Raw genomic sequence first — 24828 nt, forward strand, 5'->3', positions numbered from 1 at the left:
ATGAAGCTGTTTTATTACTATCAGAACCATATGCAGTGTTAATGCACCAAATGGCAGTGTCAACAACCTATATAGGCCCGTGATAGGGTCTGGTTAATGCCCCGTGCATTGAGAAATATCCAAAAAATTTAGCCGTAACAGAAGAACCTCGTCCAGATTATTCAAGTTATTGCTATTAGAACTGGATTAATAGAATCATTTCACCACTAATAAAGATACAAAACATTCAGGAGAAAACCTTGTCCAGCAGCAGAAATGCGATCCTGCATTGATTACAGATATCAGGAGGACACAAGACAGAGAAGTTTAATGTCTCCAGAAAACAATGATAGACTCATGACTGCCACTTTCTTCGAAAGACCTAAGATGGTGAGTCATTGAAGGAGTGAAACAAGCTTTCAAACCATTTCAGCTAAAGGGAAAACTGGCAGCCTAAGAAGAGCTTAACACAAAGCAAATTTGAGCAGAAAGTGTTCACTTAATCCACTGGAATCTGTCGGCGCTTGTACCGTACCATGACTTTGCCTTTCACACCCACAACCATGGCATTCCAGTCTATCTCCGGAAAAGGTGAGATCAATTCCAATTCAAAGTTTCTCAACAAGTGGCTCCAGATTGCTTTTATTTGTAAATATGCAAATGGCTCTCCTAGACATCCATGCCTGCCACCACCGAAAGATATATAAGAGAATGCTCCTGCCACCTTGTCTTCATCTCTTCCTGGAGCAAATCTGTCAGGGTCATAAGTGTCAGGATCTTTGTAAACATGTGGGAGGCGATTGGCGAAAGCAGGAGATGTGGCAACTATATGGCCCTTGGGAATATCATACTCTTTTCCATCCTTGGTAGTGACACTGAAATCAGTGTGCGAGCTGCGTAGCAGCATTACCAAAGGAGGGTGGAGTCTTAGAGCTTCTTTTACGCAATGGTAGAGGACTTCCATGTCAGATAAGATGTCATGATCAACCTTATCTCCATGCTTCTTCATCAGATTCTTCTGCTCATCCAAGACTTGCGACATGTATTTCTTGTTGCAGAGGAGGTAAGCCCCAGTCCAAGTGGAGGTGATGGAACTGGTGTGCTGGCCTGCAAAAAGGGCAGCAATGAGCAGGCCAGTGACCTCAGCTTCAGTTGTTGGGCGTCCATCTTTGTATTTGGAGTCCATAAAGCACTGTAACATATCATTCTGTGTCTTCCCACTTTGTCTACGAGAAGCAATTATGCTGGCAAAGATTGCTGCAAGCTTCTTGCGAGCCTTGTCACGACGGTGATGGGCAGGTATTGGCAGATATGGATAGATGACACTGATGGGGAGCATACCGTTGTCGAGGTCATGGAAGAGAGCAGAGACATCATCAAATAGCTTGTTGCGTACCTCTTCTCCCAAAAGGCATCTACTTGCAGTCAGAATAATTAGGTGCTCCAGTTCATATTTCAAGTCCACTTTGCCGCTGTCTCCCCATTTTGAGAAATAATCCTTCACAGACCAAGAAAAAGAACAAGGAAAAGGTCAGAGCCTGGTAGCAAAGTATGTGAGGCACTACTTTTTGACGAAGTTGTTTTGTAAATCAAAACACACTAGCACCTGATTTGGTTCCTTTTTTTTTTAAATTTATTTTGGGGTCAAATAATTTGGGTCATCTGAATAACTCTATATCAGGGAACGGGGCAAAATAGCATACAAAGGAAGTCTCTTTTGTGTCATGTTTAGAATCTTTTAGACTCTTGCAAGTTGTCCAATAAATTTACACACAGAGGATGGAACCTTCAATTAAGACAGGAGAGGGTCAAGAGCATGTTAATGGGCAGAAAAGACAGGCACTTGACCAAACAGAGGGAAGTAGAGCTTGATATATATTCAGGTTCAACTTCAATCATGGTTTTGCTTCTTGAAATGATAATGTAATCCTCCATTATTAATCTCCAGTGCATAATGAAATGAACAATGCGACAGTGGAATAATTTTACTCACGCTGAGTATAAAGCATAATGCATAAGTAAGAAATACATACTACTGCCATTATTTTTTTAAAAAAATAAATAAATAAATACTCCATTAGTAGAAAAGAAGCGTGGAAGGACAAAAGAGCAAATTTAGAGTACTCAATGCACTAAACTACACAGGACCATGCGTTCTAGTACGAGTTACCTATCTGGGGAGGCCTCCTTCCTAATGTTAGAGAATTCTGCATTTAGATTGAGATTAAGGAAAGATGAGATGCCAGAAGCTTCTTGTTTCGGAAGCAGCATTTTTAGTTTAAGGCCTTTTGCCTACTAAATGATAGGACACGACAGGACACAGATTTAAACACCCCCCGAGGGACAAGTGCGCATGAGCAGTGATGAAGCTACTGCTCCTCTCCCCTCAGTTCCCAGTTCCCACTCCCCACCACAACCGACATTAACGAATGAATAGGGATGCTAGAGAAGTTCTAACACTAGCACAGTAGCACTAGCAGATTTCCCCCACCCCAATGAAAATGTCTGCAGATTTACTGTTAATTAATACCCCTAATAGAAGGACGGTACCAACCCAAGCAGCGGCCTTACACCCCAACAGCCCCCGCGTGGGAGGGGGGGGGGGAAGGAAAAGCAAAAGAAAATCTTCAAAAAAAAAAAATCCCATCTTTCCTGGTGAACATCTCAGTTAAGTACTAGTCCAGAAATAAAAGGGGGGCAGGATGGAAAATAAGAAAGGAAAAAATAAAATAAAAACCTGAGTTTCGAAAACCATCTGATCCACATAGCCCTTCAACTTGGTGACTCTGAGGGACTCGGTGAAGAACCTGAACTGCTCTTGCCTGATGGAATAGTCGACATCGAATACAACGCCGGGCCCAAAAGTAGGGACGTTGAACTGGTAGACCTCCTGCTGGCTGAGATCGGATTCGGGGGCCTTGAAGAAATGGGCAGAAACCTCGGGGCCGATGAAGAAAGTGATGTTCTTGCTGAGAAGTTTGAGGGTAAAGACGCTGCCGAGCTTAGGGTATTCCTCCCTGAGCAAGTCCACGGGTCCCCTCAAGAAGCGGAAGAGGCCTCCAAAGAGGGGCCAGCCCTTGACGGCGGGGGGAAGGCGTTTGTTGGATCTGGGGATTATCAATGCGGATACGAGTTTTGCGACCAACAGGGTGGCCAGCAGCAGGAGTCCCACATTCAGGAATTTGCTGCCCTGTTCCATCATCATCCCCTCCATTTTTTATTTTTTTTGGGGAGAACAGTGAGAGAGAGAGAGAGTCTATAATCAAATCCTCAGCAAAGAGAAAGAAAACCCAACCAACGACACAACCCGAAGAAAAGAAAAAAGGGTTAAGGCAAAAACAAAGGAAACAATCTGAGAGAGTGAATGGTGGTTTCAAAATACTCCTCCCTAGAAATTCCTCAAGTTGGAGGAGAAGAACAGCAAACTTACTGATACCAGTGCTAGCAGTAGAAGTGGAGCGAAGGAGTGGCGAGGCAGTGAGGTGATGACTGATGAGTTGCGTGGGATTAAAGAGATTTCTAACCAGTACTACTACTGCTGCTGTCTGCTGTGCTGGACTGTCATCAGATTCAAGATTTTGCGACTCAGTAGTAAATTTGGCTACGACTAATTCTACTACTACTGGTGACTCGACTGCTACCTACTGCTCGACATCCTTTATTTGTAGTAGTAGCCCGGCCCGCCATGCTCAACATGCGTTCTTTATCTATGGGCCGCTGCAGTACCATACCACTAGTACTGGGCTCATAAAATAATATTTAAGCTTTTAAAAAATTGAAGATGTACTGCAAATCAAGCACGCCCAAGTAGAGTAGAAACATCTCAGACAAACTTGGTTCAGATCCAGACTAATGTCAACAAATTCAAATCTGAATCCAGACTACTACTGTTATTGATTTGTCAATACTGTGAGTGGTTTCTTTTTCTTTTTTTTTTATTGCGTATCGAGTCGGATGATCCACTGTCAATTTGTCACGGGCTGCGGTTTGGCTGGCGCAATTTGGAGAAATATATATATGTATATATATTATTAATAACACAAGAACAGGAGGAGCTGCTTAATAAAAAGCGCTCCAATTTTTTTTGATTATTTAGAGAAGAATAGGAAAGAAAACATATGCATGTAATGTTGTGAAGCAGCAGTGTTGGCCCAATTGTCCAACCTGGAAGGCCTGCTACCGCTACACTTTGAAGCCCAAAGAGTTTCAATATGTCTCGCTTTGGGCAGGCCCGAAAGTTGCAATGGGTCGCCGCTCACTCATCCGTGTTTGCTTGTCCTTGACGACAAACGTCGACTAGAATTCAGTCCGTCTGTTGTCTTTCAACAGAAGAAATCAGAATTAAATCATTAATCCTTAATCCCAAATAAAACTCAAAAGTCGACAACTCTTGAGAACTAATAATCTAACTCCAAACGCCCCCAATGATCCGGTCCGTCTGTTGTCTAAACGAGTAATTTTCATGCATTCATTCATTCATTTATCAGTCTGTCGTGTACATGCACTAACACTTTGGCAATAGCAAACTAGGCAGTGGGGTAATGCATTTAATGCCGTCGCTGCTTAATGCTAGTAGTAGTTGTAGTTGATCGTGGCGGTTGGTAGAAAGAAACTTTTATTGCACGTAGTAACTTTCTTTCATTTAATGGTAGATGTTAAATATATGCGGATTCGGTTGCCCATCAAATTTAGCTGCAGCAATCATATTCAGTGGTTGGATCACCATTCATTTATTGTTGCTTTTATTATAGTAACACTACTGACTAATGCATCTACTGAGGATGCGAGTGTGTGGGCGGCCGGGCATTTAATACATTGCTTAACTGTCTTCCTTCCCTAATTCTAATTGGTTCATATCTACATGATCTAATCATAATAATGATAACCTCATTCTTCTTCTCATTGCTTTTCTTTTTTCTTCCCTCCCCTCCCCTCCGAATAATTTTACTAATACTACTAGTAGATGTTTCGAGTGGCGGCGGGGTTCTCATTGCTCTTTCATTTGTTAGCTTAGCTTTGGCTGATTTTTTCCCCATACTTTGGCAACTTCCTTCTCGTCCCTCCCTCCAATTTCTTCTTTACAGTTGGTTATCTGTTTGGAGTTGTTTAACGATCCATCACTCCAAACTGTTGCTGCAAATGCAAAATCATTCTAACTCCTAGTTTTCCTTCCTCTCTGCTCCCTGCCACGAAAAACCATTATACCACCATATATACTGCATCCCTCGCTCTCACGTCAGCAGCATGGCCGGTGCCACAGAGATCGCGTCCCCTGAAGTTTTGCCTGATGACATTTCCTCCTCCGACTCTCTTCGCAGGAAAAAACTGGGCATCTATTTCATTGAATCAGATGACAGGCGGACTGCTTTTAGTGGAGGCTACGTCGGAGGAGGTTCTACGCCAGTTAACATCCATGGAAAGCCCATTTCTAATTTATCCAGCACTGGCGGATGGATTGCTGCATTCTTCATCTTCGGTAATCAATGCCCCTACTCCTTTTAAATATCCCATACCCATACTGCAGCCTGCAGCTTAATTATTAGCTGTTACGGGTTTTTTTTGGCAGGCAACGAGATGGCTGAGAGGATGGCCTATTTTGGGCTCTCTGTCAACATGGTGGCATTTATGTTCTACGTCATGCATCGACCCTTCTCAAGTTCTGCCAATGCGGTCAATATTTTCCTGGGAATATCACAGGCCTCCTCTGTGTTTGGCGGTTTCCTTGCCGATGCCTACCTTGGTAGATACTGGACCATAGCCATTTTCGCTACCATCTATCTTGCGGTAATCAATCGTCAAAACCATCCATTACCCTTTTTCCTTGTTTTCACATGCCGGAATCGAGCAAATCTTGGTGGTGGACTAAAATTCTTGCTCTTACTTTGGTGCAATTACTTAGTTTTCTTTTTTCCTTTCAATTTCTCCAGGGTTTAACGGGAATAACCCTGTGTGCTTCCATGAACTTCTTTCTGCCGAACCAAGAGCAGTGTGACCAGATTGCCTTACTTCTGGGCAATTGTGAACCTGCAAAGCCCTGGCAGATGCTTTACCTCTACATAGTCCTCTATGTGACCGGATTTGGCGCGGCCGGTATAAGGCCCTGCGTCTCTTCTTTTGGTGCTGATCAGTTTGATGAAAGAAGTAGAGACTACCAATCACACCTTGACCGCTTCTTCAACTTCTTCTACCTGTCTGTCACGGTTGGAGCCATCGTGGCCTTCACGGCAGTGGTCTACGTCCAAATGAAGCATGGATGGGGCTCTGCCTTTGGTTCGTTGGCCATTGCCATGGGTTTGTCCAACATGGTCTTCTTTCTTGGCACTCCCTTGTACAGGCACCGATTGCCGGGAGGCAGCCCTCTGACTCGTGTTGCGCAGGTTCTCGTGGCTGCTTTCCGCAAGAGGAATGCTTCTTTTGATAGTGGCGACTTTGTAGGCTTGTATGAACTTCCTGGCAAAAGATCTGCTATCAGAGGAAGCAGCAAAATAGCTCATACTGATGATTTCAGGTAACTCCTAATTCTTTCTTTCCGTTACCCTGAAAAGACTAGATCATTTGCAATATAATATGGTGGCAATTGCCGAGATAAATCTTCAAACTTTCTGAACAATTGACATCCTCTCTCTCACTCGAAGCACCACAAGATCCGCCCACCTACATTCCTGAATCATTTTAACCAGGCACTAGCATATACGTGTAACACTACTTGTTAACCAGGCACTTTTGGCCTGCGCAGATGTCTGGACAAAGCTGCACTGCAACTGAAAGAAGATGGTGCTGACCCAAGTCCTTGGCGGCTCTGCACCGTGACGCAAGTAGAAGAAGTTAAAATTCTTCTAAAGCTCGTACCTGTTCCGCTATGCACTGTGATGCTCAATTTGATCTTAACAGAATACCTGACCCTCTCAGTGCAGCAGGTATATACGTTAAATACTCACATCGGTGGTTTGAAGCTCCCGGTTACATGCATGCCAGTCTTTCCTGGCCTCAGCATTTTTTTGCTACTCTCCTTTTACTATTCCGTGTTTGTCCCGCTGTCAAGACGCGTCACTGGTCACCCCCATGGCGCTTCTCAGCTTCAGAGGGTAGGCATTGGTTTGGCAGTTTCGATCTTGTCTGTGGCATGGGCTGGTGGTTTTGAGAGGTACAGGAGACACTATGCCGTTGAACACGGGTACGAGGCCAGCTTTCTCACTCCCATGCCCGACCTAAGTGCATACTGGTTGTTGATTCAGTATTGTCTGATTGGGATTGCTGAAGTGTTCTGCATAGTTGGGCTGCTAGAATTTCTCTACGAAGAGGCTCCTGATGCCATGAGGAGCATAGGTTCAGCTTATGCGGCTGTTGCTGGAGGGCTAGGTTGCTTTGCAGCCACCATATTGAACAGCATTGTGAAATCTGTGACGGGCAACGGAGAAACTAGACGACCATCGTGGCTGTCCCAGAACGTAAACACGGGGCGGTTTGATTACTTCTATTGGCTTCTTACAGTTTTGAGTGTGATAAACTTTGCCGCCTTCTTGTATGCAGCACATTGTTACCAGTACAGAAAAAAGGAGCGGGGAGAAATGAGGGAACCATCAAGCATACAATCTAGTCATGGTTAACAGAATTATAGGAACTTTCTTATTATTACAGAAGAACAAAGGAACCTCTTTCTTCTTTACCATTTAAGTACAATTTCTTACCTTCCAGTAAGCAGAATTTGATAATGGAGTCTAGTCCTACAATTCATGTGTTCCCCCCTCCCCCGTCAAAAAAACCCACCGGTAAAACAAAAAATAAAAATAAAAAAAACTGTCCCGATCTGAAACAAGTTTCAATGCAGCTCTTTGTAATTTTTCATTAATATTATCTTGAATTCACATATTGAAATGGAATTGCTTTTGCAAATTTAGCCGAAATCAATTAAGTCAATACAAAACCATAATACCATTCACTCGCAACTGGTCACAACATACCTTGCCATGGAAAGGACAGCTCTCACTTCTTTCCGTCCATTCATTTATACAACCCAGGTCAAAGTGATCAGAGCATATCGATGTGATTTAGCATTCTCTTCAGTATATTCTACTCCAGCTTAGATCAATAACTGCTAAACGAAGGACAGAAAGTGTTTCTTCTGCGAAATGCATTAATAATGGACACAATGATTTTGAACAGGAAGATTAAAGTACCTTCTAAACATGTAGAACAGAGATCGTCTTCTTCAGTGGTTCTGTATAGACTACCCTGTGGAATACTTTGACTGGCTTTAATTTTCCTGATGTTGGTTCTACTGCAGAGTCCACTCTGTCCCATTCTTTCCCAGAGCCCAGCAGTTCCATCATACCAAATGCCTTGTTAGTCCCCTCAAGAGGTAACTTGAGAATGAAAAATACTAGCCTTCCCAGAACTTCTTAATGTCGAAGATGAGTATTAGCCAACAATATCAAATACAGGCATCGACATATACACAAACTCTCCCTCAATTAAAAGCTCAAAAAAGCAGGTAACTGTCAGAGGAAATGGCACATGGTTGCATTGTGAATAGCTATATAGAACGCTTGCTTTTCTTAGTGACAACTTCTTCACAAGTAAAAGCAGCAGAGTGTTTAAGATCAGAAAAATATAGCTTGTTTCTAGAGAGGGGAATGCCAAAGAAGATAACAGGAATTTCCTTTTCTTTATTTCCTAGACGTTTTTCTTCAGCTACTAGCATAATATGGGGGCGAGGGTCATTTACATAGAAGTGGTAGAGAGCTTACTCCACTAGAAATCTGGCGGAGGAGCATGCAGTGGATCTCGGAATTTCTTGCAAACGCTCCTTTCTCCTCAGCAAAGTGAAAGCTCCTGCCTCTTGGATCTTGGCAACAATCTCAGATTGGTTGTTGCATTTCATGGAATTGTCAAAAATACAAAGTTGAAGTTGATACATATAGCTAGCTACTCTGCCTTAGGACATGTATAATAGTTCCTTATTGGCACTCTAGATTGCTTCACAAACACTGCCAAAGAATTACTAATACTGACCGAAATAGATGGAAAACAACTAACTTTAACTCACCATATGACAATAATCAAATGTACATGTCATGTGGATGGACAAAAGCATCTTGCAGCTATATACAGACCAATGATCCTGCCCTCCGAACAGCAATAGTTTCCCAACAACCAAGTGAAAATAATTGCATCAACAGAGTAACCAAATCATAACCTTTTATATAATAGGGCCTCTAAAAAGTGAAGAGCAATATAAACAAAAGATAACTACATTGGAACAAGAATGTTTAGGTTCCAGAGTAAGTTGACTACTATAGCACAGATCAAGGTTATTCAAATAAAAAAAAATGTACTTTGTTGCCACAGGACCAGGCATGGGTTACTACATGAGATATATGGTAGGACGCTTCAAACTCTGGCAGAATAAGTCATCCAAGGATTTTCCAGTTTTTGTGCACAGAAAGCGCTCTCTCTGGTATCAGTTTCTTCATCGACCTCCTCAAAGCAATACACTGGTGCCTGCCATTTCGCATCCTCAAGTACTGCTCCTACTTCAAATGTCATGACATGAATTGATCTTCCTGCAAAGATGAACTAGCGGTTTACCAGAACTTGTTGCAAGAAAGAAAGAAAGAACCAAAACAGAGCTGTAGATCAACAGAAGCTAAAAGACATATTTCTTGAAATCTTACACGAGTCACTGCAATTGTAGAAATCAACTGTTCTGGGAAGAGATATTTTACGATACAAAGACACAAAAAATTGAAATAGCTTCAAGTACAGTGCTATTGTAGAGGAGGTTCACAGTACACAAACAGCTTTAGCCACAATGCTACTCCAAATCTAAGAAAGGTTATTAATGCGAGGAGCAAAATAGGAGGAGGAGTCCTGCACTTGAAACTGAAAGAACTAAGCAAAAGTACGGCGTTAGAAATGAAGCATGCAGGTAGACTTAATCAATGGCAGACACAATACAAAAGAAAGAACATAAAACCAATCACTTGGTCTGATGGTTGTCTAACCTCATAGCCCCTTACACCACTTCAGTTAATAGTAGCTCAAAAAATGAGGGGGGAAGAGGGAGAGGACCTAATATATTACATAGGGGATGGTAAATATGTTTCTGTATACATATCAAACAGAGGAGCAATTGAGTAGTACTCTGTCTTTCAAAGCAAAGCTGTGTAAGAATAGCATGTGTTGTAAATCTGCTAACTGGTAGCATGATGCTGTCCAATTTGCTGGTGGTTCTATTTGGCAGGGTTCCTTGAACAGAGTTGAAATATTGCATGTGTTATTTTATCGCTGTAACTGGTTTTCACAGGAAAAACCAAAATTTTACTAGCTAACTTTTGCCTAAGTAAGAAAGTAACATAAGAATATGCCTAGGAGATAAGCTACTAGTGCTCATTTTACCAGGTAATGAACGTCCCAGGTTTGGATCAAAGAAATTGCATACAAGTCCATGCTAACTAATTTGTCATGATGAAAGAAATAGAATAGTTTTAGCTAGCAATAGCATAGAGGGGTATTATGAGGTAGAAAATGAAGAAGCCTTTTTTTTTTTACCCATTATTTCCTGAACATGCAAACATGCATGATGCAGCAGAATTCTGGAAGGGAATGCAAATTTTGCAAATAAATAGAGAACGCAGTCAGGAGATGATAAACTGAGAATAGATCAGGAATATCAATCTTGGGAAAAGGTTGAAATGAGTGGTGAGAAGGGGTAAGGTTTATGATCATGGAAGAGCGTTGCGGATTTTATGAATGGTAATAATTGTAGCCAGGTAGGTAGCAGAGACTCGCCAGTATAGAAGAGCCAGTGAACGGGCCTTTTAGTGACAACGTCCTCGTAGTACCAGATGAAGTCCAGCTTCTCCCAAACATTGCAGAGGAAGCCGTCGACGTGGCGTTGGCCCAGATAGGAGGCGCCGTCGAGCCAGTTGGGACGGAGAATCCCAACGTCGAGCTGAGCAGAGCGGCATGAGGGTGGGGTGGAGGATGGGTGGTGGTGGTCAGGGAGGGTGTAGAAGAAGGAGGTGCCATTATTCCACTCGAGGTCATAGAGGATGGAGTCACTGTCCTGGAGCTGGTCGCGGATGATGTTGAAGTTGCGGCCGTTGGGCCAGTCGTACCAGAGGTCGATGAGGCTGAGGGATCCAGTGAAGTTGACAAAGAGGATGGAGTGGAATTGGTGGGGCCAGGGCCTGGGAGTTGGGGGATCAGCCTCCGCCTCGTCCTCACCTTCTGCTGCTGCTGATGATGCCAGAGGCACTGGCACGGCCGCGGCCGCGGCCACATGAGGGAAGCCGCCGCCGCTGCTGCTGAGACTCATGATCAGCCTCCAAGTCCATAGCCACAACATCAACATCGTCATCATCATCGTATGACGACCACTCATTAGTCGTCTGCTATGAATGGTGTTACTCATCAATAGCTAACCTCTCGGTGCTCCTTTCTCAGCTCAGAGACCCTCCAATCCAACGCCAAATATATATATATATATATATATATATATATATATATATATATATATATATATATAGCACTCGTATGCAATAATGAGCCCCGAGTGTGGTTGTTTACCAGAGCCCAGAGCCAGAACCAGAGCCAGCGGAATGGAAATTACCATAAATACTAGGAAGGAAGCCCCTGAAGTATATTTGTAGGTGGGGTTTTCTTTTTGGACCATCAGATTGACGGATAAGAAATAGTAGCAAGAAGGATGGGTAAATACTGTCACTCTTCCACTCATCCCCCTACTACGGTACAGCCACTGCTCAGTACTTTCTGCTACACCACGTGTCTCTCCGATGATGAGCAGCCAGTGACCCAAGAACCACACCCCTTCCCCCACAGCTCCCCCAAAAAAACAAAGTGATTAATTTCTCGTGGTTTTTCGGTGGTAGAAATATGCACTAGTAGTGTTCTTAATCACTGAGCTTTTAGCTCAGCGGTCAAATCCCTTTTTGGATGGTAAGTCTGGTTCAAACTTTAATTACAAGAAAAAAATTCAAAAGATGGTATCAAAACATTCTTTTAGTCTAATGGATTTGTATACTTACAAGTTTCTTACACAGTTACACAGTCTTAATGTTAATGTCAGAACATCTCTTTAGTCTAGTCAAATATATACACCTATTAATTTCTTACATAATTTCTTTAGACTCTCCTTTTTAAATAGGATAAATTAAATTATACAAATGTTATCGTTACCAATAAAATTAAAAAACAAAAAAAAAGGACTATTTAGTGTTCTCATCCATCTCCAACCTGACGGTGAACCCTTTTTTTAAAAAAAAAAAAAAAGATTAGGCCATTGGGGTAATAAAATGATGATGGACAGCATGGGCGTGACAATGCTCACACGGGTGTGATTAATGCTTGTATAGAAGTAGAACTAGGCTGGGCCTTCTTCATCCATTCCCTTTAGTTTTAGGTACCAAACTCAGCCTGGCCTCACAAAACACTTCTTCATCCAGCCCACTTTCTTCACCTCACCGTCCTAATGGCCCCATAGACCCCATTGGTATCTTTTCCAGGGAAACAGAAAGGACAGAAGCTATTTGCTATTTTGCAGCCAGGTGTGCAATGGTGGCCACTTTCTTATGGATCCGCACCATGTGTTAAAAAGTTATCAACAGAAATTCATTCAACCGTCCCTCTTCGCACTTCACCTTTTATTTTGACAAAACAAGAAATTATCCGAAAATGATTAATTGCCGGATACTGCCAAGTCCCAACAAAGTTAGCGGAGCGGAGCCATTCGTTTCTCAGGTCCCCAAAACTGCTTTTTCACCAACTCTCATTGCCTATCCTAACCGGGCTTAGGCAAATGGGAACCAAAATGATGACCAGGGCGCGCAACTAGCAGGGAAATCTTTCATACCTGATTTCAAAATTGCCTGGAGCAGAGTGGGGGAAGGAAAAAAAAAAAAGAGACAAAAACACTATTCTACAGCGTATTTCAATTTCCTATCTAAATATACTTCAAGCCTGTGATGTGTTGTTGTCTTGAAATTAGGTACTGGGCCAAGGAATATATAATCCCCAGAAGCCCTAGTATCTTAACCTTGAGGACATCAGTTATAATGATGGAAGGAATATTAAGGGGTATGGTGAGCAGCGGAGTTGAGTCGTTCCGTCTCGTGTAGCTCCACACAAAGCGATTAAAAAGGATGTGACTCGGGAACGTCAGAATGAGAAGCGCCAAATTCTTGACACCAAAGAACCAATCGTGCCCTCCTATTTCCAAGCTCCACCCTGGATTTCCATGCCATACATCTTCCCATATGCCATACAACGCAGTCAACACCAAGTAGCCCGAGATGGCTACAGTAACGGGGAAGTACCTTTGCTTGTCCCCAAATCCAGCAACAAAATCAGAGTCCTGGTTGAGAAGTAGCAAGATGGGGGCCAAGAAAAATATTGCTCGGTTTGAGCCACCAGTAAGATTGACATTCAATATCAGGCATATCGCAAAGCACATGATGGTGGCCACGTTACCAACTGCGGGCATCCAAGCCCCCTCAGCAGCCATTCTCTTTATCGTGAAGGTTGGCACAGCGGAGGCCCTGCGCATCTGCATGAATCTTAACCTCGGAGGGACGCTGGCTGTGCCATTTTGACCAGACTGGCTGTGTCTAAGTCCGCCCCTTTCAGTGACCTTTTCTCGTAGAAGCGAAGCCAACTCAAACTTTATCTCAAGTGCAATAAGCATGAAGATTGCTGCATATAGACCAAGAAGTGATGTCCTTGCACCCTCAACAGCCAGCAGCGTAGCTAGTTTGTTATCTTCCACCTCCAAATCTCCAACTCCACCGTCTCCGAGCAGGCTTTTGTTGTTTCTCACCTGGCCCTCCAATAGATAAGTGACTGGGAAGAGAGCAACCAGTAGTGCGAATACCCATGGCAGAAGCTTTGTACTCGAGGCAGATGGGAAATGTGTGAAGACCACAAACACAGAGGTGCATACCATGGTGATAACAATCAGGAGATGCAGCATTGCAGTCTGCAAAAAGTACTCCGCAGATATATATACTCCAAGTGCAATTCCAACGGCAATGGAGTAAAATGTCCTCAATTCAACAATGTACTTAATAGGAAGGATGGAGGCGATAGCTGCTAGAGTAAGCAAGATTGCTGCAATTAGCAGCCATGCAGGCCATGAGGGCTTTGATGCTATAAAACCATATATGGAAATGTCATCTGAAGATTGCCGAGCAGCTTTGATTATGTCTGAGCTATACGTCCATGACATGGGGATTGGCGGCTGCATCAAAATGAATAATACACCTGTTGCCACCACCAACAACAAGCATCTCTTTGCAGACTGCATATAAGAAAGTGAAGTTAACAAACCAATCAAAACTATTAAATTTAGGGGGAAAAAAACTAATGAAAGAAATTTAGAGCACTAAAACCACATTGCTTTAAAAAAATATTGACAAGGGTTGTGAATTTACTGAGTACAACAACTGAAAGATTAGCTTCATATAGAGCAGTAGATTATGTATATATGCTCTTGTCAATTCAATGGTCTCCAACAATATTAACTTGAATATAACACCAAGAAATATGGTGACAAAATTATGAAAACCAAGAATTAGTACCATTGCATGTGAGAAGTGAAGAGCAACAATTGGCACGCAAGCTAACCCCACCAAAAGAATGCAGGTGCCCAATAGTAAACCATCAGATGGAGGTCTACCATTCCACCATTGAAGAGCTTCAAAAATCGTTTCTCGACAAAACCAAACAGCTAATGCAACCACACCACCATGCGCATAGGCCTGCCATGGTTTCATCTTTGAGGCAGTTCTAGACTTATCTCTGCAAAGTAAGATCAGCGAGAAGTTTGCCATGTTATTTTCGAAAAGAATCTAGTATGATCTCTTCATTAAAAATGAAATAATATAGCAAGAGAGAGAGAGAGAGAGAGTATAAAAGTTCAGCAATTACTTGTATAGAAGTAGAGGAGGAGAAACAGCCAGCAGAAGAACAGCTGACACCCACAATACAGCCTTGGATGCCATGACAAGCATAGCAAGCTTAGAACAATACAAGCAAGTTAGTATCCAAACTGCCTTCGGCCCAATCCTATTATCCACAGAAAGTCTCCTCACAAGTGCTAAACCAAAGAAAGTAGTCATCATAACCATGTAACTTGGATACATTACATCATCCTCCATTCCATAGTAATATACATTGGAGTAATTGAAAAACCGGTTTTCAACATAGCATAGGAGCAAAGCATGGCTAACCAAACAAGCCTCCATCAAGACATGGAGTTTCGGTGGAAGAAGAGCTAAACCAGGAACAGCCATTGCTAGGATAACACTACCAACTATCAGCTTACAGAAGGATTTTAAAGACATGCCTGCCATCCAAATATTGAGATCCCAGTAATTATGCATCACAAACCACGTAACCATCAGGCTACCCAGCACAACAAAGGCAAAGTAGGATGATAGACTCTTTTTCGTGAAAAAACGGGCCAAATAAAATCCAGCTACTGATGGAAGCGGAATGAACTGCAGAAAAATGAAAGAAGGAACTTCAGAAAAATACAGATAACTAAGCAAAGAAAGGCAAATTTGGAGGTGACACCAGAAAGTAAATCTTACTTCCACAGCCTCCACTAGAACAACAAGACTAATAAACATAAATGGTGGTTGACAGATTCTATTAAGTTTGACATTACAGAGACTTACAACTGAGATACTTTACTGTCGAGATTACAGGCTTGTTTTACCAAAAATTTGGTATATGGAAGAGATTGTATGCAAGTTGGAGGTTTGGAGGTTTCCCACAAAAAACAAACTATAAGAGGAGTTTCTTTGATGAGAAAATCACATGTTTCATATTTCTTAGTTAGGAATGACAACTGAATTTAGTTATGCTATTTAATTTGGAAAAGGAGTCAACCATAGCAGCAACAGATAAAACCAAACAAATGCGCACTGAAAGGTCTTCAATCAAGTTCAATTACCAAATCCCTTATGGATATATACATATATGTCTATCTGCATACACGTATATATTTATATATCATATATGTACATACATATACATAAACATATACATGTGTATGTGTAATTATCTCTGTATAAATTGACTACAGAGAACGTGGAGAGAAATGTATTTTCAACAGCACATCAGAGTAGTGGAAAACATGACCAGAATATTTCCAACCATTAAGAAGAGGAAGAACTGCTTCTTGACAATATTTCTCAACAAATGCACAAAGAAAGCATCATTGCACATTCAATGAAATGTAATTCAATCATTTTATGGCTCATTCTAACAACTTAGCCCCTGCTTTCTTCATTACAGCCCAAGTGAAGAAAAAAATGAACAGAGGTAGCATTGGGATCCTGGTTCTTTCCACTTCAGACAATGCACTCAAATATGTAAATAGTCAAATGTAACCTCTTGTTTTTAAAACTCTCACATATTTCTCTTACATACTTGTTTGCTTTTTGTCTGAATATACAATGAAGACTTTAGCAGCATGATCTCCTTTTTATTATTTTAAGCAACTAGATGTCAAGGGTAACCACAGCAATCTTCAGTTAGCAAAATGGCTAATGACATTAGTCCCTTCTGGTAAAAGCTCAAAGGTACTACATGACCTATAAGTTTCATCAGAACCAACAACAATGGCTGATATAAAAAAAACTTTGATGGATAATAAAAGAGATTGAACAAAGAATAACCCTATCATGAAGCTATTACTTTGAGCTAGGCGAGTTTCTGTAGAGACAATCATATGGTCATTCACAGTCTCATGGCGAGCCCACAAGCATAAAACAGTCCTTTCCGTAATTATTAGATTTCCGTAGAGCAGGAAGTTGTTCTTTTTTCAACTATCATAGTTTCCAAATGTTAAAAAACCAAGGAACAAAATCTAGCTTAAAAGTCCTTTCCGTAATTATTAGATTTCCATATGAAAGGCAATGTTTTAAGTTTTTCATTTTCCATTTCGTATATGTGTTACTCAGCGCCAGGTAAGCCATACTTTAGTCTTCTTCCCATTTCTCTATGAGATCACTTACACCTTAACAGTAGCACCCACTTCTTTATGTTAATTTACTACCAAAATCCATGATGTATCCCCCATACGCGAATTTAACCAAAGTTCAATAAAGATGCCCTGCTCCTACAAGAAAATCTTTCTTCCTCAAAATTAATTTAATAGTTCTATTTGAACCTAGGTTGGTGATGATGAGAAACCTGAATTCAAGTTCGCTCGAGTTTGAAAAATGCAGGCTTTTCAAACTATGTTGGTCAACCAATTATCAACAAGACAAAAACAAAATTATTAATTTCGTAATGTTCATAATACATTATAGCAACATAAGTTCTATCATGTGAGAAGGGAATTGGATTTCTTTCCAAGGCAAAGAAGTAGATACAAACCAATACAGGAAATCCGACAACTATAGCCCCAGCAGCACTAACAAGGACAGACAAAGAAGTGAACACCGTTGAGCCAAAAGCATCCGAAACCATGCCGAGTGCATAAGCACCGGCAGCGGCTGCTCCTCCAAGCATTGAGATGGTGACAAGCAGATAATTGAAAGGAGGTGGCACCTGAATGTATCGACCAAACGAATGGAAAACAACCCTGACCTCCAGACAAAGTACAACCACAAGCAAAGCAATCGCACCATTGACCAAGCGGATACTGTGGAGCTGGCGGTCGTTCTTAGTGAGCCACCGAAGAGCCCCCCTGGTGGAAGCATACAGTTGAAAAAGAAAGGGAACGAAGAAAAGGAGAAACAAATCACAGATAGAAGCAGCAGAGGAAAATAGGATGGAGTAATGGGAAGCAATGTGGAATAGCAAAGGGAAGAAGAGGAGATTCAGGGTGTGCAGGCAACTGTCGAGCTGGCCGAGGATGAGACTTTCATCGGGAACCTCCCCACCATGGTAGCTGACCTCCTGCTTCATCTTGAACGACGACACGCGGGGGATGGAGAAAATCCAGTAGAAAACGCAATTGAAAGCCATTAGGTAATAGGCGGCGTTGACCATTCCGACGGCCGAGACTGTGGCCCAAGCGAAGATGGAGGAAGCCAAGATGGGAACGCACGCGAACAGGAGGCGCTCCAAGGCCAGGACGATGGTGGGATACTCGATTTGGATCCACTTGAACTGGAGGGAGACCCATACCCCTATCAAGAAATTGGTAAGGGCGCAGGCGAAGGAGGCGAGGAGACCGAGGGAGACGGAATTGAAGGTGGAAAGCAGGAGGGAGGAGCTGAAGAAGAAGGCGATCTGAGCGGCGATGAGGGAGAACCAGACGGCGAAGAAGGAGCCAGGCTTGAAGTTGAGGGAGTCGAGGATGTAGGCAATCATAAGACCTAAGGTGAGGGTGGCGAGGACAGGAGTTCCGCCGAGGTCGAGGAGGAAGGCAGCGCAGGGGACTAATGCAAGGGCAATTCTGGCGTTATGGGCGAAGGTCGAAGGGGAGAATCGGGAGCCCTTAAGGAGAGATCTAGAGGTGGAGCTGCGGGAGCTGCTACTGCCGGCGGCGGCGTATACTGAAGAAGCTGAATTGGGGCTAGGGTAAGCATCGCCGCCGACGCCGTTGAAAGAAGGGGCGCTGACGGAGGTCGAGATATAGGGTCGGAAGGAACGGGGTTGGAGCTCCGGCGGAAACATAATGGATCTCCCAAATGCGTAGTAGTTGCAGTCGTATGAGTGGTCTAGTCCTCCGGGCGGGAGGCCTCCGCTGATGGGGTGCGGGACTGGATTATTGCTGAAGGGGGTTGGCTCTTTCGGACTGTTTTGACTCCTCACACTATCATCTCATCTCTCTCCCTGTCGAAACGCAGTGACGTGTTCCTTGCTCTAAGGGCCGTCGGATCCTACTTAAACGGGTCCGAGCCCACGGTTTGATTTTGGATGCATGTAAGTTGTAACTAACTGCCTCTGCAGAAGGAAAAATACACTAGTAGTATTAATTAATTAATTTGATTATCTGGAGACAAAAGATGCACTCTACCTGCTTTTATGCATGCTTCTCTTACTTTTGACACCCAATTTGGATTCTTTCCATTTATTATTCTCAATTTACTATCAGTTCATATACCTATATCTAGTTATCAAATGTTACATATTCGTCTCCTCCGCATGTAGACCGACTGGTTCATAACCTGATAGTTGCCAGTAGATTTTGTAATATATCCCTGTGTGATACCTGTGTATCCTTAGGACAAGTATGTCTTATAATCAATCTCTGTGTGTTATCTCATTGTGCATTTTTGTATATGTTCTTGAGGCAAGCAGGTATTGTGATCAATTCCTGTGTGTTATATCACTGTATATTCTTGGGGCAAGACTTTTAAAAGATTAGTCTGGCCAAAAAGTTAGGATATCCTAAGTAAAAAAAAAAATTTGTTGCGGATTCAATCCTACTATACTGTTACTTTTATGCTTTTTCATTGAATTCTTATTACTTAGAAATCAACTTATCTGGAAATGATTCTGCCGTTTGATCATTCGGTGATACTTGAAAGATGTAGAGTTACAAGGTCTATTATTGCACAACTAAAAGGCCAAATGTTGATCTTTTAATTCTCGATTTTTTTTTTTGCAACTTGCACTGAGTAGGAAGAAAAATACAATTGTTGCCTAAAACTTATTGAAATCGGCTAATTCCTTAAAATATTGTTGGAAATAAAAATTTTTAAAAAAAAATCGCACAATTGTGGCTCTAAAACTACTCGACAGGATAGCACCAAAAAATTTTAATAAAACTTGTACTCTGCAGACTGCAATACTTGTCCTCGTATTAGTGTTTGATAGAAGCACTAAAAATATGACCAGGGCACAAATTAATAATAGTAAACTAAAGCAGCAAAAAAGTAGGATATCAAATTTTTTACACCAAAAAAACTAAAGCACCTCTACTGATGAAAATGTTTATTTACACTCTCAGTTTTTTTGTTTTACACCAAAAAACTAAAGCACCTCTACTATGAAAATGTTTATTTACGCTCTCATTTTTTTGTTAATCACATTTCTATTATCATTTTAATCATATAATTTTCATTTATCAGATTACATGATAAAATAAATAGTGAAAATGTAATCACACTTCTATTATCATTTTAATCATATAATTTTCATTTGTCAGACTACATGGTAAAACGAATAGTGAGAATGTAAAAAAAAAAAAAAATAGAGTGTAAATAAACATTTTCCAAAAATTAAATTGAACAATTCAAAAGGCGATGGTATGGATAGTTTCTAGGGCTAATTGCTTAGAATATATGCCAAAAAAAAAACATCGCACAAATGTATTTCTGACACACTCTATTTCTAATTCTATACCGGCCGTGCTGACTCAGCACGGCCGCAGAATGAATTTTGCAGAAACTCTGCAAACATGTCAGTGGGTCAGCGGCCCACAAATTTTTTTTTTAAATGAGCCTGTCCCCAGCCGTGCTGACTAGGCACGGCTGGGGCAGGCAGTAAAAAAAAAAAAAAAAAAGCCTAGGGGCCCGTGTTAGTTGCAAACTTGCAATACATTGCGTTGTTGTGCATTAGCTGCTGTAACTATTAGTGCGCCTAGTGGGGTTACAGGAGGAGAGCAAGAAAGACTTTGTAATTCATTCATACACATTTATATGTCTTCCCTTAATTAGCTTGCAATTTTTTCAGGGATCTGTTTGGATTCAGCATTTTTCGAAAAATAATTTTTTCATTTACAATTCTACAGCAATATACAAAAAAAACTTCAAAAATACAATATCCAAATAATATATCAAAAATAACTCCAAATATACAAAAAATATATTAATGTATATATTTATATATAAATATTATATATAAAAATATTTGGAGTATTTATATATAAATATATACATTAATATATTTTTTGTATATTTGGAGTTATTTTTTATATATTATTTGGATATTGTATTTTTGAAGTTTTTTTTGTATATTGCTGTAGAATTGTATGTAACCCCACCAGGCGCACTAGTAGTTACAGCAGCTAATGCACAACAACGCAATGTATTGCAAGTTTGCAACTAACACGGGCCCCTAGGCTTTTTTTTTTTTTTTACTGCCTGCCACAGCCGTGCCCAGTCAGCACGGCTGGGGACAGGCTCATTTAAAAAAAAAATTTGTGGGCCGCTGACCCACTGACATGTTTGCAGAGTTTCTGCAAAATTCATTCTGCGGCCGTGCTGACTCAGCACGGCCGGTATAGAATTAGAAATAGAGTGTGTCAGAAATACATTTGTGCGATGTTTTTTTTTTTGGCATATATTCTAAGGAATTAGCCAGTTTCTAGGGCATGAGATGATTAAATCAAGATCGATAAGATCAAGATAATTTACAATCTCTTGCTTAATTTGTTGAATTTATGTAAGTGAATTGTGTTCTTAACTTCTCAATTTTCTTCTGTTTTTGTATATTCAATTTTTTTTTATTTTTCTTACCAAGTGAAGTGATTAATATGAATGTTTCTCTCTTAAGAATCAAGCAAATAGGCTAACTACAATATGTTAGAAGTCCAGTTTGGTAATTAAATTTTTGTAATTTAAGGAGTCCAGTTTTTGATGAATTAAAAATACTTGTGTCAAAAATGCATCTTTATAAGTAGCTACAACCCCGAACAGCCTGAATATGGTGGCAGTCAGATTTGTTAATTTTTTTTTTCCTTTTTCCTTAAATACAAAATGCCCCCCATTATCAACAGTGAATAACAAATCACCTCTGTACTCGCAAAATACAAAATACATACATTACTCCCAGAAAGCTGTACAACTACTGGGGTTTTTATTTTTTAATTTTTTTTTTTGAGGGTGCACAACTACTGGCTTGATTAGAACAGACTTTCTCGCGAAAGCAAAATTGCCCTCGTAAATTCTGGCACCCAAAGGTTTCATTTTTATACGGCTGCTGCTTTCCTATGTAATCAAAATTACTCCGCTCATGTTGGATATTAAGTTACAAAAAGATAAAAAATTGCAGAACAGTAGTAAAACACGCTCAAAAAATGAAAATCCGCAAATATCCAATTATCAGTAATCTACTAACAAAACTAGCTCAATAGCGAGCCATATGATGGTGGAAGAGAAGCACAAATTGCACCCAGCTAGTTATGAAAAGAAGAAAATTTCATTTAATAAGTGAACATAAATAAGTTTAAAGAAAAAAATGGACAACCAACGAAGAGGAATATGAGAATGTTTAACCAGCAAACTTTGTAAGTAAAGGAATATGGGGCTACATGGTTAACAGAATAACACAAAGAAGTGCTAAGCCTTATTTATTTATGTATTTATTTAGGGTAAGACTAGAGTAGGGATGCAAACAAGTCGAGTCGAGTCGAGTCGAATTAAGTTTCGATCTAGTTGAATTAAGTCTCAATATAATTTTACGAATTCAAACCCGACGAACTCAAAATGTCAAGTTCGAGCTCGAACTCGAATTCGAAATTAAAAAAATAAAAAATAATTATTTTATTTTTAAAAAATGAATAAAATAATATTTTTTTAATAAATAATAAAATATTATATAAAATAAAAAATATATATGTAATTTTACTATTAAAATAAAAAATAAATAATAAATAATCGAGTTCAAGTCGTTTCGCGAGCTAATGAACTTAGTAGTTTTGAACTCGAGTTCGACTTGGTCAGTTCAAACTCGGCTCGAGCTTGATGTTGACCGAAGTCGAGTGTCAGGCCCTTCCAATCCAGGATGAATTGAAGAATTACGGTCAGAAGATTTGGGGGGAAATTTGAATGAGGGAAGAACAGAAAGGAGAGGGAAGAATGAGAGAGAGAGAGAGATAGAGGGAGAAAGAGAGATAAAGAGTTGGAATGAAAATTATAAATCTATTTCTTGTTATTGAGTCCATTGCATTTCCGGACATTTATACAACTACACAGAAGATTCTGATTCTAAATTGGCACGGAATGCCTGAGGATAACAAATTCTGTTATAACTAACTTGTACAGCTTTTGGCTCCAAGAAGACTAATTACCCTAAGCCCCTAAAACTTTGGTCCAAATTGCAATTACGTCCTTGCTCCTGACATTACCCCTTCCTTGAAATCAGTCTTGTCCTCAAGGCTGGAACTCAGGAAACTGACGACTGATAAAAGTTTGATCTTCCCAAGAGGCCTCTTCTTCCCCCAGCTGGTGCCACTTGATAAGGTACTGGATCACTGGAGTAGCATTGCGCATAATGACCCTCCTTTCCAAAACTTCAGCAGGTTGTAGGAGACACTGATCTTGGCCATTGAGTTCAGGTAGTGTGGAAGTAGTAGCATGATGAGGTCCCAGTTTAGGCTTAAGGAGAGAGACGTGAAAAACTGGATGCACTCTAGATCCTGGTGGCAACCTAAGCTTGTATGCCACAGCACTGATCTTTTCCTCAATCTGAAAAGGGCCAAAGAATTTGGCAGAGAGCTTAAGATTTCTCCTGAGTGCTATAGTCTGCTGCCTGTAAGGTTGTAACTTCAGGAAGACCCAATCTCCCACCTGGAATTGCCTTTCCGTCCTGTGTCTATCAGCAAACAACTTCATTCTACTCTGAGCCTGATACAAGTGTTCTTTTATCCTCTGCAGCATTTGAGTTCTTGTCTGCAACGTGTGATGAGCTGCTGGAACTACTGTGTCATGGTAAGGACCCATAGGCAGCGAAAGAGGCTTGTAACCATATAAAGCCTCAAATGGTGATACCCCCAAACTGGTATGATAGGCAGTGTTGTACCAAAGTTCTGCTGAACTAAGCCACTTACTCCACTGAGTTGGAGTTTCACTGGTCATGCACCTCAAATAAGTTTCCAGACACTGATTCAACCTCTCACTTTGGCCATCAGTTTCAGGATGGTAGGAAGAACTGTAGTGCAGTTCAATACCAGCCATCCTAAATAACTCCTGCCAAAACTTACTGGTGAATACCCTGTCCCTATCTGTTATGATGGATTCTGGTAGCCCATGGAGTCTGTAAACCTGCTCGAAGAAGACTTGTGCCACTTGAGCAGCTGAATATGGGTGAGAGAGTGGCATGAAGTGGCCAAACTTAGTCAATCTATCAATGGCTACCAGGATAGTGTCAAAACCTGCAGAGCTAGGTAGTTTTTCAATGAAATCCATGGTGATATGTGACCAGTCTTGGGTAGGAATTGGCAATGGCTGAAGTAGGCCTGGGTAAGGTATCCGTTCACTTTTGCTCTTCTGACAAACTTCACATTCTTGTATGAACTGTATGATCTCCTTCTTCATTCCTGGCCAGTAGAATATACTCTGTACCCTGTGGATACAAGCTCGCTGACCAGAATGTCCTCCAACAGGGGACTCATGCAAAGCCTTGATTATCCTCTGCTTAATACCCATGCTATTCCCCACAAACAGCTTCCCTTTAAATCTGAGTATCCCCTGGTTGAGCTAGAAATCAGAGTTCTGGGGTGTGGGATCTAGCAGCAGTTGACTCATCAATTCCCTGCAATGTGTGTCTTCAAAATAACTGTCCTGTAATTCTTGCATCCACATAGGTTGTGCTCCAGTGAGAGCCATCAACTGCAGTGGTTCATGTTGCAGCTCAACTCTGGTTCTTCTAGACAAGACATCAGCCACAGTGTTCTCTGTCCCTTTTTTGTACTGAATCTCATAGTCCAAGCCTAACAGCTTTGTCAACCATTTGTACTGGGCCGTGGTAGTCAGTCTTTGTTCCAACAAAAATTTCAAGGACTTGTGATCTGTCCTTATGATGAAGTGATTCCCTACCAGGTAATGCTTCCACTTAGTTACTGCAAAAACCAATGCCATTAGTTCTTTTTCATAGACAGACAATCCTAAGTTCTTAAGGGAGAATGCCTTGCTGATGAATGCT

General features: G+C 41.1%; 4 protein-coding genes across 6 annotated transcripts; 1 reads left to right on the forward strand and 3 right to left on the reverse strand.

Moving 5' to 3' along the window:
* Nucleotides 1-157: 157 nt before the first annotated feature.
* Nucleotides 158-3606, reverse strand: LOC113719019 (sterol 14-demethylase). The gene is made up of 2 exons (XM_027243993.2): nucleotides 2717-3606; nucleotides 158-1477 (listed from the first exon to the last, which is right to left on the reverse strand). Exons 1-2 carry the CDS (start codon nucleotides 3191-3193, stop codon nucleotides 479-481), a joined length of 1476 nt encoding a protein of 491 aa, XP_027099794.1. The 5' UTR covers nucleotides 3194-3606; the 3' UTR covers nucleotides 158-478.
* A 1242-nt stretch (nucleotides 3607-4848) lies between these two features.
* On the forward strand, nucleotides 4849-7709 carry LOC113719612 (protein NRT1/ PTR FAMILY 6.1-like). The gene is made up of 4 exons (XM_027244855.2): nucleotides 4849-5455; nucleotides 5546-5763; nucleotides 5907-6487; nucleotides 6716-7709. The coding sequence occupies exons 1-4, from the start codon at nucleotides 5224-5226 to the stop codon at nucleotides 7584-7586; spliced, it is 1902 nt and encodes a 633-aa protein (XP_027100656.1). The 5' UTR covers nucleotides 4849-5223; the 3' UTR covers nucleotides 7587-7709.
* A 1451-nt stretch (nucleotides 7710-9160) lies between these two features.
* On the reverse strand, nucleotides 9161-11829 carry LOC113719613 (uncharacterized protein At4g14100-like). 3 transcript variants are annotated; one of them, XM_027244856.2, is made up of 2 exons: nucleotides 10771-11820; nucleotides 9161-9542 (listed from the first exon to the last, which is right to left on the reverse strand). In XM_027244856.2, exons 1-2 carry the CDS (start codon nucleotides 11393-11395, stop codon nucleotides 9370-9372), a joined length of 798 nt encoding a protein of 265 aa, XP_027100657.1. In that variant the 5' UTR covers nucleotides 11396-11820; the 3' UTR covers nucleotides 9161-9369. The 3 variants fall into 3 exon arrangements, 1 of the variants encoding a protein (XP_027100657.1); XR_011825271.1 differs by having other exon boundaries at nucleotides 9401-9542; nucleotides 10123-11829; XR_011825270.1 differs by having other exon boundaries at nucleotides 9401-9542; nucleotides 9654-11829.
* A 1003-nt stretch (nucleotides 11830-12832) lies between these two features.
* Nucleotides 12833-18844, reverse strand: LOC113719043 (uncharacterized). The gene is made up of 4 exons (XM_027244031.2): nucleotides 17386-18844; nucleotides 14926-15497; nucleotides 14577-14796; nucleotides 12833-14296 (listed from the first exon to the last, which is right to left on the reverse strand). Exons 1-4 carry the CDS (start codon nucleotides 18631-18633, stop codon nucleotides 12944-12946), a joined length of 3393 nt encoding a protein of 1130 aa, XP_027099832.1. The 5' UTR covers nucleotides 18634-18844; the 3' UTR covers nucleotides 12833-12943.
* Nucleotides 18845-24828: the final 5984 nt, after the last annotated feature.

This window comes from Coffea arabica, chromosome 11e (assembly GCF_036785885.1).
Source record: "Coffea arabica cultivar ET-39 chromosome 11e, Coffea Arabica ET-39 HiFi, whole genome shotgun sequence".
Classification (NCBI taxonomy): Eukaryota; Viridiplantae; Streptophyta; class Magnoliopsida; order Gentianales; family Rubiaceae; genus Coffea; species Coffea arabica.

Excerpts from the sequence above, each read along its gene's own strand:
- LOC113719613 (XM_027244856.2), bottom strand. The coding sequence starts at position 11,395 with ATGAGTAACACCATTCATAGCAGACGACTAATGAGTGGTCGTCATACG. Across the intron at positions 9,543-10,770 it reads TCACTGGCTCTTCTATACTG|GAAGATCAATTCATGTCATG; the intron begins GCGAGTCTCTGC and ends TCATCTTTGCAG.
- LOC113719612 (XM_027244855.2), top strand. The coding sequence starts at position 5,224 with ATGGCCGGTGCCACAGAGATCGCGTCCCCTGAAGTTTTGCCTGATGAC. Across the intron at positions 5,764-5,906 it reads TCGCTACCATCTATCTTGCG|GGTTTAACGGGAATAACCCT; the intron begins GTAATCAATCGT and ends CAATTTCTCCAG. Across the intron at positions 6,488-6,715 it reads GCTCATACTGATGATTTCAG|ATGTCTGGACAAAGCTGCAC; the intron begins GTAACTCCTAAT and ends TGGCCTGCGCAG.
- LOC113719019 (XM_027243993.2), bottom strand. The coding sequence starts at position 3,193 with ATGGAGGGGATGATGATGGAACAGGGCAGCAAATTCCTGAATGTGGGA. Across the intron at positions 1,478-2,716 it reads AGATGGTTTTCGAAACTCAG|GATTATTTCTCAAAATGGGG; the intron begins GTTTTTATTTTA and ends TGGTCTGTGAAG.
- LOC113719043 (XM_027244031.2), bottom strand. The coding sequence starts at position 18,633 with ATGTTTCCGCCGGAGCTCCAACCCCGTTCCTTCCGACCCTATATCTCG. Across the intron at positions 14,797-14,925 it reads CCTCCTCTACTTCTATACAA|AGATAAGTCTAGAACTGCCT; the intron begins GTAATTGCTGAA and ends CTTACTTTGCAG. Across the intron at positions 14,297-14,576 it reads TTCACTTCTCACATGCAATG|TCTGCAAAGAGATGCTTGTT; the intron begins GTACTAATTCTT and ends TCTTATATGCAG.